The sequence below is a fragment of the Sarcophilus harrisii genome, chromosome 1 (genome assembly GCF_902635505.1).
Source record: "Sarcophilus harrisii chromosome 1, mSarHar1.11, whole genome shotgun sequence".
In the NCBI taxonomy this organism is placed as follows: domain Eukaryota; kingdom Metazoa; phylum Chordata; class Mammalia; order Dasyuromorphia; family Dasyuridae; genus Sarcophilus; species Sarcophilus harrisii.
The window spans coordinates 312,246,063-312,263,595 of NC_045426.1; the positions used below are offsets into that span (position 1 = coordinate 312,246,063).

Below are 17,533 nucleotides of genomic sequence, written 5' to 3' on the forward strand. Positions count from 1 at the left end.
TGGAGAAATGGGGTCAGGAGCCTGCCCTAAAGCCCCTGAGATTGAGGGTAGAGAAGATAATGAAGAAGCTATTACCACTCATCACCAGAGCCACAATCTACCTCAAACTTAGTGATTCTAAGTACTTAAAGGGTAAATATTGTGCAAGTCAAGAGGTTTATTTGCTACGGAAACTAATCCAATCTTCCTTGCTTGAATGATCCTGGTATATCTATGAGGCTGAATAGATAAATTGCAATCTGGAATCCTTACAAAATACACAGGGACAAAATACCCAAGTGATAGTAAGTAGGAGAAAGTCTCTCCTTTCATAGTCCCTTCTGACACTTAAAAACTCCTTCTGACATTAATAAGAAAGCTAAAGTTATATTTTAATATATTTTAACATCTACTGGTCATCCTGACATTTAGGGGAGGGGGTGGGGGGGTAAGAGGTGAAAAATTGGAACAAGAGGTTTGGCAATTGTTAATGCTGTAAAGTTACCCATGTATATATCCTGTAAATAAAAGGCTATTAAATAAAAAAAATTAAAAAAAAAAAATAAGAAAGCTAAAGAAACAGCTCCACAGTGGAGCTGGTCATGTTAAGGCTTAAGCCTTAAATGACATGTCACTGTACCTTATCCTGTGTAGATACCCTAATTGTGACTAGATCTGGTAAACTCTCTCACTTCCTAACTAAATTAGAAGCACTTGAAACCACATTTCTTATTTATATGAAATTTATATTTCATATAAATGAAAATTTATATATATATTTTTCCAGTTATATGCAACCATACATTGTCACTGATCTCTGCAAACTGTCAGTTTGTTTTTTAAAGAAAAATAAGTATCATCTCTCAGTAATGCTTTTCTTTGGGATTTATCATAAGCTACTCCAGGGCCAGGACTGTCTTTTGCCTTTCTTTGTATCCCCAGCATTTATCACAGTGCTTTACAGTAGTAGGCATTCTCAACAAATAGTTATTTGATTGACAGTAGGAGCTTGTCCTGCTATATTTCCTGAATGATTTCAACTCCATTCTCAATGGCTGATGAAGGCCATAAATTTATGAGGCACAAGAAATTTCAGTTTGGATTAGCCACGCCTAGAGTATAAGTCAGCTGGAAATCTAGTATCAGTGTTCATGTAAAATTGCTTTTCTCTTATTGTGGTATTGCTTAATTTTATCCCTTCACTTTGACAGAATTCCAAGAGATTCTCCAGCCAGGGTTTTGGAAGCTCCCCTATTCATGGAATCACACAAATGGCTCCATGATCTACTCCAAATTTGACAACTCAGAATCTTTTTCAGAAGAATTAAGTGATTCATGTATGATGCTCTTACTGGGAACCAAGTGAGTTTAATTGCCCTTTTACTTTTTTCCTTGCATAAAAAAAATGCCATCAGTCACCCCTCTTATAAAAATACTTTACACAGCAGCTGTTCCCATTTCATTGTGTTGTTTTTTTGCCATTCAGTGAGCAAACAAATGTTTTGCTCATCTTATTTTTTTCTAGTGAAAATTTATATATATTTTTTCCAGTTATATGTAACGACAATTTTACCATTCATTTTTTAAAATGTTAAGTTCCAAATTCTCTCCTTCCTTTTTTATCCTCTACTCTCCTTAAGAAGCAAGGAATTTGTTATAGATTACACATGGACTGTCTTGCAAAATATATATTTGTGTTAGCTATCTTACAAAAGATAAGACAGACTCTAGCCCAAAGAGAAAAACAAGAAAAATAAAATGATTGGTTTTTTTTTTTTAAATATATGCTTTAAGCTGCATTCAGAGTCCCTCAATGCTTTCTCTAGAGGTGTATTCCATACACTTTTCCAAATTCAAAAACAGTTCTTCTACAAGCAATAAAGACCTGTGTTAGCATGGCCAACCTTATAGTTCCTCTGAACTTCATTGTTTGTTTTTTTTCTGAATAACAGTTTGGGGCTCTTTACTCCTTAGGAAGGATCACTTGCAACCATGCACTGTCACTGATCTCTGCAAAGAACTCATGACCAAGCCTAATTGCATGGAATACACACTGTCACACCAGCTCATCTATTTCCTATTTGCCAAACTGGTGAGTAACTATTTTGTGGGCTATAAGATTACTACAGAAGGCCAGATAGCACCAAATTTAGATCATAAGGCTATTTAACTGCTACCATATTTACAAATCTTTAATGCAACCAAAACCAAAGACCTGAAGAATAGGTGTTTTTCTTAACAAACAAATAACTTGTTGCCTATGGGTTTTTTGGCCTGATCTTCAAGGCACATTACTTTCACTCTCTGTTCACTTACAGATTTCATGTTGAAATTGTAATCTGATTCCTAATTAATCTTAATTAAATCATTAATCTTCACATGTCAAAAAGGATCTCGGCACCATTTTTGTGACTAAAGGTTTAAAAAAAGTATCTACTTGTCTCCCCTGCTCAGCTAAATCTCTGGCTGATGCTTCTGATCCAAAACTGGAAGTGGGGACAGTTGTCTCTAAGAGTTCAGTTCAATATTTCAAATCACTTTTAGGAATTCAGGAACTTGCCTAGTACAAGACCTAGTACAAGTACAAGAGCTCCCTATTTGTACTTGATAAGAAGGGAAATGAGTAGAAGAGTAGATGATAGCTGAGTTTTTGGACTAATGGTCTCTCAAACCCCCTGAAGCTGCTGTTCAGAAGACAACAAACTAGAAAGAAGTATAGTCAAATTATCCATGCTGCAAGATTTCATTCAAAAAGAATCCTGGCAAAAACCCCTCATTTTACATATACTGTCAATTTCTGAGGTGCATCTCAAAATCAAAAACTTCTCTATTAACAATTGTTACTCCTTTCTCCCACCAAAACTAAACTTAGTCCTGCCTGGTTTTCTGGTCCTTAGAAAGGATGCTCAGATGGCTTATTCCTCCAATCCGAATATTACATGGATGTTTTCTGTGCTAACATGATGGCTCTAAACTTGAAAACTGAAGAAGATGGATTCCCATTTCTCAGTCGCGATATCTTCATGGAAAATAGTATGAATTGCTTTCCATTCTCCAGATAAGTACACGTAATCCTCCTGTCCTCTATGTGGTTTTTGTGTGTGTATGTTTCTGTCTCTCTCTTTATGTGTCCATCTCTCTGTCACATACATATGCACACACACACTACATTTTTATGACAGCTCTGACTTACCTTTATCCACAACAGTTTCTTCCTCCATTAAAATGTAAATAGCATACCTGAACTCTTGAGTGACAGGGACATCAGTCCCTGACCTTTGGGTCAGGGATAAGATAAGCTGGAATAGTAGAAGTTCTTCACTTTGGAAGCCCAAATCCCATCAAGATTTTTCATTTCCCCAAACACCTATGACTTTATCCAAAATTGATTGAAGTTCTCAATGGCTGAGGTGATACTACCTTGAAAGTTGAACTAATTGTGCCACTTATTGATAAAACAAATCTGAAATATTACTCTTTTCTCAATATACTTAAGTTTATAGTGACTCTGAGGACACAGCAGACATAACAATGGGAATAGAGGTGGGAAACAGTCAAAGTCACCAAGGATGTTGAGAAGATAATCACTTTCATCTCTTTTCCTCAGTCATGTTCTGTGGACTTTCTGGATACTCAGATTTCTACAAGCATAGATGGCTACAGTCTATTCTTACCTGGCAGCGACCTAAAGAGGGATGCTTTGGGAAACCTTGTGAGTAAAGTGAGTGGCTTGGTATAGAGAACTTGAGGAATTACAGAAGGTGAAAATGCAATTTGCCATATCCCATTGGAAGAAACTGCATCAGCAATTCACTGAAGCTTTTTCAAAGATGAAATACTACTTTCCCAAACATTTGGTAATCTTTATTGGAGAATCACTAGTCCACCTAAGGACACTACTCCACAGAAGACACAATATAAAAAGAGAAGACTCTGCAGAGCATTTGCAGGAAAGCAAGGAATTGAGCTTAAGGACTTATAGTGGGGTTTCTAAATAGAGATCATTTGCCTTCAGAACCCTAAAAAGGATTTGGGGGCCTGAAGGAAGAGCCTAAGAAAAGTTGGCAATAAGGAAAATATGAAGGAAGAAGAGACCTTATGAAGGGAGTAGAAGAAACTTTAGTTGATGAAATAAACATAATGATAACTCACATTTATATAGCAATTAGATTGTATAGTCAGGAAAGAAAGAAAAACCACAAACACAGTACTTTAATAGAATTCTCCCATAAAAGGATAAGGTTGTTAGAAATGAGAGTAGGGGAAGGCAGGAGACATTTGTAAAAATTCACATTAAAGAATTTTATCTGATATTCCTCTCTATTTTTGTTGTTACAAGATGACAATAGTAAACAATTACTAAGAGATGCTGAAGACCAACAGCAATCACTGAGAAGAGTTAAGAGGAGAGAGAAAAGAATTGCAGGTAAATCCATGAAAAGTATGTTTTTCTTGTTCCTAGAAAACATGTGAGAAAAGCCTTGGACTTAAGTCACTTTTCCCCACAAACACACACACACATATACACACACACACACACACACACACACACACACCACATCATCCTATATAGAGATTACTTACATTTTACTAAAACAAATACATGACAAATTAAAAGGCATAAATTGCATTTGCTCTTCTGAAAATGTATACTTTTTAGGAACAAACATTTCTAGGAAGAGCCCTGGCTTCATCCATGTTAGTGGTCCAGAAGATTTAAAGGAGATGTTAATTTGGGGATACAGAATGAAAAGGTGCTTTAATAGCAAAGAAAAGAACAGTTACAATATTAGAGTTGATAGAAATACTTGCTCTAGCTTATTTTTCATATTTTAGGAGAATTTTAGCTTATTTCTTTTTCTTTTCTTAATTCATCCCCAAGTTTAAGGTACAAGCAGAGAGTAAAATAAATGCATTCTTCTTCTAATTATTTTCCTACCATGTAGGTATATGTTTCACTCTCAGTTACCTAGGGTGTGGTTATTCAAATCTTTTCATTTTCCCTTTCTCTCTTTTGGTCATTTCTCATCAGTCTCTCCACCTGCAAGTGGTGATAAGAAATTCAAACAATTTTAAAGGTTTTAGCTAGTTTGATCAAGCAAGGGACAAGCCATCACAAGACCCTTAGATTTTTACTTATCAGTGTTAAATACTGCACTTTATCAGCTGCCAAATACTGATAATTAATTAAAAACTAATTTTTCCCACTTGTGGAAAAAGATGACCTTATCTAGTTGTGAGAAGCAGCTATTTCCTTAAGGCAACCTAGGAATTCTGGGACTCTTCTTAAAGGTCAGAAGAATTAACAAAGTGAACCAAATCCAGAACCTTTCAAGACCATACAACTTTTTTTGTGTGTGTGAATTTTTTTTCTCCATGAAGCAATTGGGGTTAAGTGACTTGCCCAGCATCACACAGGTATAAAAGATTTGAACTCAGATCCTCCTGATTTCAGGGCTGGTGCTCTATCCACTGCACCACCTAGCTACCCCTAAGACTATACAACTTTAAAACAGAAGCGTTTAGGATGGTGGCAACAAAAGAGGACAGAGGTCAGAGATCAAGAAGCAAGGAAACCTAAATCCTGCGTGTCTCCAAGTCTGGTCCTTTCTTTTCATTTCGGCAAAATGGGAAAAACAGTTATGACTGTCTCACATTTTCACAGGGCTGTTGTTAGAAGGAATAAAACTATGTAGGCTGCATCATTTGAGATATTTAAAAACTCTACTAATACATTTAAGGGATTAACACATGAACTAAATGCCCCAGGCTAAAGCTGAATAAATAAGTAAGACATCAGGATGGAACTGTGACAACCCTCAGCAACAACGAAAAGTCTGTCTGATGGGCAGCCTAACAAGATTCTTTCTCTACAGATGGATGTTCTTCCCATAATACAGCTGTGGCAGTTGCAGCCTTAGGTGGCTTTCTTTATCACTCTGCAGAACATTCACCAACCATCATCAAGCCTCATTAATACCTAACAATACTCAAGCAGCAACTAAAAGGATGATTTTATATCTGCTGAAAATTAAATACAGCCTTTTTGGTAATGCATACCCTTAAATCCTGAGATTACATAAATTCACAGGGAGAGCAATTGGAAAAGTACTGGCAGACAAGCTAGACAAGACTAGTATAATCAGAAATTGGGATTAGCAGAGCTAACAGAAAGGTAAAAGTAATAGTATTAGCTATATTTAGCAAACTATATCCCTGGCTGGTCCCCAGAAAAAAAAAACCTAAATTCTTTTAATTTAATCAACATTAGGTAACTCCTGTGTGCAGACAACTGTGCAAGATGCTGGGGCAAAACAATGATGAATAAATAGTGTTTGTCTCATGGAGTTTACAATTTAAGTATATATATATATATATATATATATATATACATATATATATATGTTATATTCTCAATGGCAGGAAATTTTGAAGTTAGATATTCCAAAGCTCCACACTTTCCATCTATCTTGGTTTAGGAGCAAAAGTAAATATGGCAAGTAGATACTTGACTTTCTAAGAATAAAATAACACAATGCTCAGAATTAGAATATATTTCCACAGTACATGATTAATAGGAAATCCCAAAAAAATACTACCTTCCCACAGTCCCCTTGATTACTAAATAGAATGCAAACCCCATATGAGAAAAAGTTTCATTTTTATTCTTTCTTCTCCAGAATCTATTAAATATCTGTAATATAGTAGGAGCCTAATAAATACTTGTTGATGATTTATTGATCTGGTATTCTAATTTGAATAGAGTATTCATAAAGGTCATTATTATATGTCCTTAATAATAACATTCTTAGTCCCTTGGAAATAACCTAAATCTGATTTGTGTTCCATACAGCAGTTCCTACCAATGTCATAATGTTCTGTGTAGCCAGCAAATTTCATTTCATAAATGTTCTTATATACCTTCATAAATTTAGATTTGTATTAAATTATGATATAAGTTTTTTTACACTTAAGAAAACAGAGAGACACTTTTAAAAAGTTGCAGAGTTTAATTATATAATGAAATTTCCATAATGATACATAGAAGAGTCAAATTACCCTGTTATTAAAAGAAGCATTTTTTAATTTTTAAATTCAAGGCCAGATATGTAGATATATATCCACATTTCTGCAGATGAGGATCTCAAATCTACGTTATCACTTATGGACATCACTTCAGAAGCCATAGTATATGCTCATGTGCTGTCCATAGTACTCATCAGGAAGAGCAAATATTTTAGCTAATACATCTAACTTCCTTTAGGAAACTTCATAATTAAGTCATTCCAGAAAAAAAGTTATTCTATAGAAGATTCCACAACCCTCTCTATTTCCTGGTTTTTAAATTATAGCCATCTTTTCCCCCTCCTAATCCTTCCTGTTTGTGCAGTCATGCAAAATTTATTTTCACATTAGTCAGGTTGCAAAAAAAAAAAACACAAGCAAAAAAAAATCAAGAAAAATAGTTTTTAAATCATACTTTGATTTGCATTCAGATTCCATCAGTTCTTTCTTTGGAATAGGATAACAGTTTTCATCATGAGTACATTAGAATTGTCTTGGATCATTATGCTATGGAGAATGTTAGTCATAATGATCTATGTACACTATTGCTATTGTTGTGTACAATGTTATCTTTGTTCTGATCACTTTCTCAGCATCAGTTCATCAGTTTCCAGGTTCTTCTGAAAGCATCTTGCTCATCATTTCTTTTTTTCCCCTTTTATTAAAGCTTTTTATTTTTCAAAACATATGCATAGACAATTCTTCAACATTACCCCTTGCAAAACTTTGTGTTCCAATTTCTCCCCCTTCCCCCACACCCCTCTCTAGATGGCAAGTAGTCCAATATATGTTAAACATGGTAGAAATATATGTTAAATCCGATATATACATGCATATTTACATAGTTATCTTGCCGCACAAGAAAAATCAAATCAAACCAGAAAAAAAGAGAAGCAAAATAAAATGCAAGCAAACAACACCAAAAAGGGTGAAAATGCTATGTTGTGAACCACACTCAGTTCCCACAGTCCTCTTCTGGGGGTGTAGATGGCTCTCTTCATCAGTAAAAGATTGAAACTGGTTTGAATCATCTCATTGTTGAAGGGAACCACATCCATCAGAATTGATCATCATATAATCTTGTTGTTGTCATGTATAATGATCTCCTGGTTCTGCTCATTTCATTTAGCATCAGTTTGTGTAAGTCTCTCTAGGCCATCTAGGGGAGGGAATGGAGGGAAGGAGGGGAAAATTTGGAACACAAGGCTATGAAAAGATCAATGTTGGAGATTTATCCGTGCATATGTTTTGAAAATAAAAATCTTTAACAAAAAATAGATAAACAAGGTCTCATTTCTCAAATATATAGGAAACTGAGTCAAATTTATAGAGACAGAAAAAGACAGACTGAGAAAAACAGAGAGAGCCATTCCCCAATTGATAAATAATCAAAATATATGATCTATGGCCAAAGGGTTACAAAATCACACAATACTTCTTCTAGGCATGAATCCCAAAAGTGATTTTTTTAAGGGGAAAAACCTATACATTCAAAAATATTTATAGCAAGTCTATTCTCAGGGCAAAAAAATTGGAAATTGAGGGGGCTTACATCAATTGGAGAATGGCTGAATAAATTGTGGTATGTGATTATGAAGGAACATTACTGTTCAAAAAGAAATAATTAACAGGATGTTCTCAGAAAAACTTGGAAAGTCCTCCATGAGCTCAAAGTGAAATGTACTGTGGTACATAGTAATGACAAAGTTGTGGAGTGATCACCTGTGAATGACTTTGCCATTCTCAGCAATACAAGAATGCAAGACTACTCTGAAGGACTTGGGATGAAAAATGCTGTCCATACCCAGAGAAAGAACTGATAGTGGCTGAAGAGACTGAAGCATACTTTTAAACTGAGAGTTTTTTGGGGGGAAAGGGGGAAACATAATTCTTTTTGCAACATGACTTTTATGGAAATGTTTTGCACAACTTCGTATAGGTCTTCTCAGTGGAGAGTTATGAGGAGAAAGGGGGAGAACTTGGAACTCAAAAGGTTTTAAAACAAATGTAAAAAAATGTTTTTCATGTAACTAAGGGAAACAAAATATTAAAACATAAAAACTCATGGAAATTGTTAAACCTTATGTGAGCCTGACAATGATCCAAGACAAGAGAGAGAATTTGGAATTTGAAACAAAAATACTTTTTAAAATTATTTCTCCTTGAGCTATTTTCCACATTAGTTGTTTTTCCCATGTGATAGTTCACATCGTCTTCTATTTTTTCATGTTTGACTTTGTTTTTATTATTTCCTGATATCTCATAGATCATTAGTTTCCACTTCCCAGATTCTAATTTTTTAGGATTTTCTTCAGTGAGCAGTCTTTTTTTATGTGGCTAAATCTACTTTTAATGAGTTCTTTTTTCCCCCAGTAAATAATTATGCTTCTTTTTCTATTTGGTTAATTTTGATTATTAAGGAGTTCTTCTCTTCAGTAAATTTTAGTGCCTTTTTAACCATTTAGTCAATTGTTTTTAAGGTGTTAGTCTTCAGTGTTTTTGTGCTTTTTCTAAACCAAGCTTTTGAGTGTCCTTTCATAATTTTCTTGCATTGCACTCATTTCTTTTTCCATTTTCCCCTCTATCTCTTTGATTTGTAAAACCTCTTTTGAGTCTTTCAAGAATTGGGTTTGTATCCAACTAACAATTTTTTTTGAGGTTTTGCTTGTAGTGCTTTTGACAGTTTTCTTCTGAGTTTGTGTCTTGATCTTCCCTGTCACCATAATAACTTGTTATGGTCATCCTTTTATTGTTATTTGCTCATTTTTTCAGCCTACTTCTAGATTTTTAACTTTATGTTAAAGTGATCTCTGATCCTGAAGTGGAGGGGGCACTGTTTCAGATTTTTCATCTGGGTGCAATCTATTAAGTTTTATACTGTGGTTATTACTCTCCTGGCCTGTGCTTTGATCTTTACTCAAGAAGAGACTTTGTTCCCCTGTAGTCACAATTGATGGCATTATTTCTATTGGCCTAAAACTGTGATCAGATCCACTGTTCTCCTGGAGCTGCAAGTGCCATTGCTCTTTCCTAAACTAAAACTGTAATCAGGGGTTCCTACAATCTTACGAGTAATTATATGCCCTCTTCTCTTGGCCTCTATTCTTGGCTCTGTCCCAAAATGAAAAGATTGAACTAATAATTCCCAAAGACATTTACAACTCCAGTTCCTGTGATTTATTCTTCTACAAAACATTAATGGCATTTTCAAATCTGCTTCTATAAGTGGAAGTGATCTATGCATGTTAGAACATTTTAAAACAAATTATTCAAACTTCTGGTAGACAGAAGAGTATGAAATTATGAACAAAATTGAACTCCCAGTTCTTAGCTTTCAACTATCAGAATATTTGCTGTATGGTAAATTCAGGATTGAATCCTCTATCAGACTACTCTACTTCAATTTGTTTTGAGCACTAATAATCACCAATAATGGTTATCAGCTAAGAATGGTAATATAAAATTGCCACTCTATTGAAGATAGCTATTTTTCTGGGGATATTGCACTTTCTGGAAAGAACGTGGCTACTCTGATTACTTCTAAGTCCCTGGAATATTGGTGCTAATGTTGCAACTACAACCTTGCTTCTAAAAGATACTGAAAAATCCTAAAAAATAGCACCAAATTTAGAGAAAAATTATTTTCTCTAAAGAGCTGGCAACATTGTTGGATGTCTAACTAATCTCATTTAGTATTGGTACACAAAAAGCACTGCTTGATGAGATCCTGAACAATGTTTTGGACAGAGAGAAACTAAAGAAATGATTCCTGAGGCAAGCAAGGATACAGAAGGCACTGATAGAGATCAGTCTAGCTTCATGGTTCCATTCTCTGGGGAGTTTGTCCAGTCTGAAATTCAAGTTATGTCAAATCTCTGAGACCCCAGAGACTTCTGTAGAGGTCTTGAGCAGTCCCACCTTGCCATGCCCTGTCAGAAATCCCAGTCATGTCCCTGAGGTTAAATTTTCCCTATAAAATCTACTTATGGGCCATCCCACAGCTGCTGCCTTTCCCTGAGTCAGCCCACCATGATACCCTGCCTCATGATGTTTTTCCCTTTTCCCTTACCCCCATGCCACATGTATCTCTCTTGCCTCCATTCTGCTTCCCAACCCCACTTCTCCTTGTAGCTAACTCTTTTGGGGTGCTAAGTCCCTTTCAGGATTTAGCTGCCAGCTAAGGGCATGCTCCAGCCTCATAGGGTACTCCCTCTCTACTGGGAAATTGTTGAGTTCCACTGAGGAACTTGTCTTTCATATGTTCTTCCAACTAGAGTTGGAATGTTTATCATTCCTGGTATTTATTGTATCCCTTTATTTTGTCCATAATCTTTTCCCCTAAATATATCTATCTTTTGGCAAAGAGATTGGCCATTGTGAATTCTTCACATGATGGAACATCAACTTTTGGTGCCTGGTATCATCAGATGGCTACATCACCCACATCATTTTGGTCCTTGAACCACATCACTGGTGTAGGGTGATGACACAGAAGCATGAATTAAAAGAAAAGGAAATGCATTATGTGAAAGGAAGGAAGGAAGGAAGGAAGGAAGGAAGGAAGGAAGGAAGGAAGGGAAGGAAGAAGAGGGAGGGAGAAAGAGAGAAAGGAAGGAAGGGAGGGAGGAGGAAGGGAGGAGGAAGGAGGAAGGGAGGAAGGAGGAAGGGAGGAAGGAAGGAAGGAGGAAGGAGGAAGGAAGGAAGGAGAAAGGAAGGAAGGAAGGAAGGAGGGAGGAAGGAGGAAGGAGGAAGGGAGGAAGGAAGGAAGGAGGAAGGGAGGAAGGAAGGAAGGGAGAAAGGAAGGAAGGAAGGAAGGAGGGAGGAAGGGAGGAAGGGAGGAAGGGAGGAAGGGAGGAAGGAAGATGCATTGTGAATAAAACACTTGGTCCCTGGAAAGACAAGATGGACATGAGGAAATTTTACATTTTCATAATTATTGAAAAAAATTTAAGTATTGATTTGGCTCTTAAAAAAAAAACACTTTATTTTTGGCAAGGCCTGTGAATTCATTAGTACGAATTCCAAGTGAGGGTATTCTGCTTGTCAGTGACAGTTACTTCAGACAGTAACAGGGTCTGAAGTGGCCTGCAGGGCTCATAAAGCCAGTATGTGTCTGATACTGGAACTGACATAGTGGAGAGCTGACCTGGAAATCTGAGAATTACAGGGTTGAAACCTCACTTCTGATGCATTCCGGGTTAGCAAATTAGCCTCCCTGTGCTCCTTAAGATGACAAGTTGCAGAGAAGGTGAAGACCTGCTTTGATAGAGAGCTTCTTGGTCAAGGTTCCCCATAGCAGTGAAATACCAAGTCCTAAGTAAAATACCCTAAGAGACTGAGGCACAATCACATTTGCAAACTTGCTAAATAAACCCGCACGGTCCTGCCGTTCCCCACTAGGGCAACGACACTCCTCCTGTACCCGGACCAAAATTCAGGGGCACAGCCAGGAGCCAGTCAGAAGGGAAAAGCATGCGGCTAAAGGCCGCCATGTTGGACACCTGCCATCAGTCACACGAGGACCAGCCAAAGCAGCCAAGAGTCCAGGCTGAAGCCTTACTTCCCTCCTTGCCCCTCAACTCACCCAACCCCTCTGCCTTCAGCTACTCAGCCTCTCACGTGCTTTCCTCTGGGCTCAGCTCAGATGTCGTTTTCTCTGTTCAGTTTTCCTGACGTGCTCTCCACAATGCCAGTTGCTGGCATTTATTCCCTCGACCACCAAGTTGAAGTGTTTAATTCCCTTTCACATTATCTCTAGGACACCTGGGTGGACAATGATTGCTCCGTGCTCCAGAGGGGAACCCGAACATCCTTTTGATGTGATCCATAGATGATAAACTAGGGTTTGGCACTAAATGGTGACGGGGGTTCAGTCACGTGAAGAATTCACAATGGTGGTTCTCTCTGGCAAAAGGCAGGTTTATTTAGGGGAATAGGCTACAGACAAAATGAAGGGATAGAATTTACCGGGAATGGTAAATGGGACATAGAGTGGGAGAGCATATGAACTCACTATTACCGAGGGGAAAGGGAGTACCCCATGAGGCTGGGGCATACCCTTAGCTGGCAGCTAAATCCTGAAAGGAAGTTATCAATTATAAGGAAGAGAAGTGGGGTTGGGAAGCATAGTGGAGATAGGAGATATCATGTGGCACAGGGCAAAGGAAAGGGAAGGGGAAAGAAACCACAAGGTAGAGGGCCACAGCAGGCTGATGCAAAGAAAGGCAGCAGCCATAGGCTGGCCCACAAGCAGCTTTTATAGGGAAAATTTAACCATGACTGGGATTTCTTCAGGAGTTTTACATAACTTGGATTTCAGAATGGACCACTTCCCCAAAGGGTGGGACTATGGAGCTAAATTAGCTCGTTCTGCCTGCTTGCCCCAGAGACCAATTCCTCTGCTCACCACACTGAAGACCTCATCACTTCCATATTTTTTCCTATTTTGTGTAATACCAGATTAGGTATTTTAATTCTGCTAAAAGACCGTCAACTTAGCATAAGAATTCTGAAAGCTGGAATGTACTTTAATGTTTGCTATCTATTGGAGAGAAAAAAAGTTGTCATTGCTCCCCTGAAGAAGGATCTTGAAGGTCATATTTTTTCCCCAGGTATGTATTGGTTTGATGAGTGGAATGTAGTAGTTAAAAGTTTTACTGAAACTACTCATTGTCCACTTGTTATTAGTTTGTTGGTTAGATAATAATCTAATCTTGTAGCAGACAATGGTTTTGATTAGGTGTGTGTTCTGGAGCGAATTTGGGTTCAGAGGTTGAAACAATTGGTTTATTTGGAGAAAAAAGACTTACTTTAATGTCAAAACTAAAGGTCACAAAGATCTCTTGTTTTTAAATACCACTATCATCTACTATCACTCAAACGAACATCACAAGATCATAGTTCTTGAGCTAAAAGAAATATCGGAAATCATCTAGTCCAACTCCTTCATTTTAACATGTGAAAATTAGGACTTTAGGGTTTGAAGTGACAATCATGGTAAATAGTAAGCATCAAAGGTAAGATTTGGACCCAAATCTTCTAATTCTAAAGCCAATTTTTCCCCTACTTTCCTGTTTTGCCTGCTATTTTCTTACTGAAGCCTTATATCATAAAGATGAGAAGTACTTGTTAAATAATCATATTTACAGATTTCAAAGGTGATAAACTTACTGTCTTATACTGAGAATCAAATTGCAAGACAGTGAAGAGAAAATATAATTTTAAGTTACTTTTTATCCTAGGACATCATAAATCAAAGCACTGATGATAGTCCTTATCCTATTCAATTTCCTCTTAATTCATTTTCATGTTAGAATTGAAGTTGTTCTGATATATTTATATTTCCAAAGCACAGGTCTCATTATTATTCAACTTTATTTAGAACAACTTATAAGCTCAAGTTTCTTCTTTTAGAGGTCCTTTTCTGAAATAACTTAAGCTTCCAACATCCTTTACTTTTAAGCCTTGTGCAACCTGATGTATTCTTGCTTTAAGGTATTATCAAAATTCTACATTAATGGGGGGAGGGGGTTCAGCTCAATCTTATCCAAAGTTAAATGCTTTTCTAGTCAAATTTAATTTACAATCTAAATGTGAAAAAAGCTTTAGCTTACGTGCAGATATTATGTGTATATTAAATTCCCCAGAAGTCAAAGATCAAGAATCAGTCAAATGAACCAGATAAATTCTCAAGAGCATTTTTAAAAATTCTTTAAAAGGGATATAAAAGGGTTAAGAGATCTATAAAGATGATTAAAAGGATAGAGAATATCACGTCAAGTATAAGTATAAAAAATTCTGGAATTTATTCAACTGAGAAAGAAGTAAATGATGTTTTAGTTCTGTTCTAGTTTAGTTAGAAGTATTAACAAATACTTCTCTTCGTTATGATATAAGGCTTCAATAAGCCTTTAGTTCTGAATTTTAGTTCTCATTTCTAGAAGCTGAAGACCAAAGTATTTTGTCATCTTGCAGTTTCTAAATAAATTTAGAGAGTGGCAGGATTTAAATTAGAAATGAGTAATAACTAAGAAAGTTGGAATTTAAGGAAATCACTATAGAATAATTTTTGATCATCTAGTAATGGCTTAAGTGTGGTCCATCATGGAGGAAAATAAAATAGGCCTTTAAAAGTATTTGGTAGACATGGAACCTCTGATCCTCAAAGGTCTAATACTACTGACTGTAAATTACCAGGGATAACACATGGACATATTCTATGGTTCCTGCATGGTCAACAGATAATGTAACATGTTTGAAAACTTCAGCCAAAGGAATTTAGATGTACTTTCATTATGTATAGATTTGAATTTAGCTCTAGAAGATGCATTCTTGTGTAAAAGTGCTATTCCTGTACTATTGTTATTAGAGAAGCCTAAATTTCCCACACTGGAAATGACAAACCAACTGACACCTAAATAACACTTTCACATATTGCTATAGAATCTCTATTGTGTAGATTCTGAAAACCTAGTCTTTTCCAAATTTCTGTCTGTATCCAAAAAAATAGGGGAAAAAAAACACACTATTAATTGAATGCAAATTTAATTTATTAGTCTAGACATATGCCTTTATAAAATTGATTATCTCTAAAGATAGTTATACAGATTGTGGAAGCAGAGGAGCTGGACTGTAGAAGACTATTAAATAGTATTTAGGTTGCCCAAAAGGGATCATCAGCAGAGCAGAGTATGAAGAAGTCATCAATAGTCTATAGTTGGTAAGTTCAACAAGATTACAAAGTTCATATTTGTGGGTATTGTGAATAATTATTTATAACTTAAAATCAGATACCATTAATTTTGAGAAAGAAATGTTCAGGGTGGGGCAGACCTACCTCAGTAAATAAGTGTTGTGAAAATATAATATTTTTAACCATGATCATTCTAATATCCTGTTCCTGGTATTTACCATTTACTTATTTATCATGTCATATGTGATACTTTTTACTCTGTGATAGGTGGGGATTTGTAAAATTTAGGAACACCCAGCCTCAGAATTTCTTGGCATGGGATGACTGGAATTTACTTTTCCAGGGGTATTATATTAGGAGACAAGAAGAGATACTTTTACTCTAAGTTCTATGAGAGAAACAATACTTGTTCATCTTTGCATCTTCCCTTTACCATAGTTCTCTGAATATAAAAGGTGCTTAATATTGGTTGAATCCAACTGATTTTGATTATTCCTGGAGACCATTCATAGAATCATTTTTCTAGATATAATTAATACTATTAATCTGCTCCTTCCTCAATATTTCCTGGCCTTGATTTAGAATAACAAAAGGTTTTTCTAATTTTTTGAATCTACGTAGCTTATTTCTTTCTTTACAAACATATGCAAACTCAGACCCAGGAAAACATATTACAAAAATGTTTATCAGGTACAGAGTCAACCATTTTAGTTACTGATTGGTTATTGTAAGACATTAATAGGAATTATTAAATGGTTAGTGAATGATCTGCAGAGTAATAAAGAAAGCCACCCAAGGAAACAACTGCTACTGCTGTATTCAGGGAAGAACACCCACCTGTGGAGAAAAAACCTTGTTAGGCAGTACCTCAGATATACTTTTAATTGTTCTGAGAATTACCATAATTCCACATTGATGTCATCACTCATTTATTTAGCTTCAGACATGAACAATTCACTTTATGTGGTAATGCCTCATTTTACTTAAAAGCTTTTTTCTTTTTCAATTATGTCACATACATTTTTTTTTAATTTAAACAATTTCCCTGGGATGTGATGGAGCCAAACCTGTTATCCCATTTTACATAAAGAGGAGGCAGGAATCCAGACTCATGCAGAACTGGAAAGAATGGAGATTGTCTTGGTCTTTTATCCTAATTTGACATCCTTTTTTCTGTTCCAACAATACTAAATGAGCTTATGAGTTTAAAAGAAACAAGAAACTAAAGATCCTAAAGCAAGAGGACAAATGTGACTTCATAGATATTCATGAAAGTTAGTGGTATAAAATCTATAGACTAAGAATGTGTATACCCTTAAAAAAAGAAACAGAAATAAAGGAGTAGCATTGTATATTAATAAAATATATCCATGGAAAGAAATCCAGAATGGATAAAAGTATGATAGAGAAAGTATGATGGAGAGTATTTGGATGGAAGTCAAAAAATGGAAAGGGAAAAAAATTTTGTTATTTGAATACATTACACTCTATTTGGAATAAAGAGAAAATGGATAAGAAATTTGGGGAGTAAATCACAAACCTGACAGAATTTTAATAAAGTGATGAGACACCTCAGTCATCCTGCTACCTTCATGTGGTAATCATGCGATGAAAAAAAAGGTCAGCTAATAATCTCTTGACTTGCCTAATTGATCATTTCATCCTTCTAAAGAAAGAGAAACCACAAGGAGAAATTCTATTGTAGATCTTATTTTCACTAATAGAGAGGAACTGGTTACTGGGGTAGAAACAATGGAAATATTAGGGGAAATTCACAATGCTATCCTAGAAGTTGTA

General features: G+C 35.9%; 1 protein-coding gene across 1 annotated transcript; it reads left to right on the plus strand.

Annotated features, from left to right (window-relative positions):
* The first annotated feature begins 3,401 nt into the window (after positions 1–3,401).
* LOC100915752 (UPF0764 protein C16orf89 homolog) lies at positions 3,402–6,028 on the plus strand. Its single transcript, XM_031944957.1, has 3 exons — positions 3,402–3,691; positions 4,319–4,405; positions 5,856–6,028. The coding sequence occupies exons 1-3, from the start codon at positions 3,589–3,591 to the stop codon at positions 5,954–5,956; spliced, it is 291 nt and encodes a 96-aa protein (XP_031800817.1). The 5' UTR covers positions 3,402–3,588; the 3' UTR covers positions 5,957–6,028.
* The last annotated feature ends 11,505 nt before the right edge of the window (positions 6,029–17,533 follow it).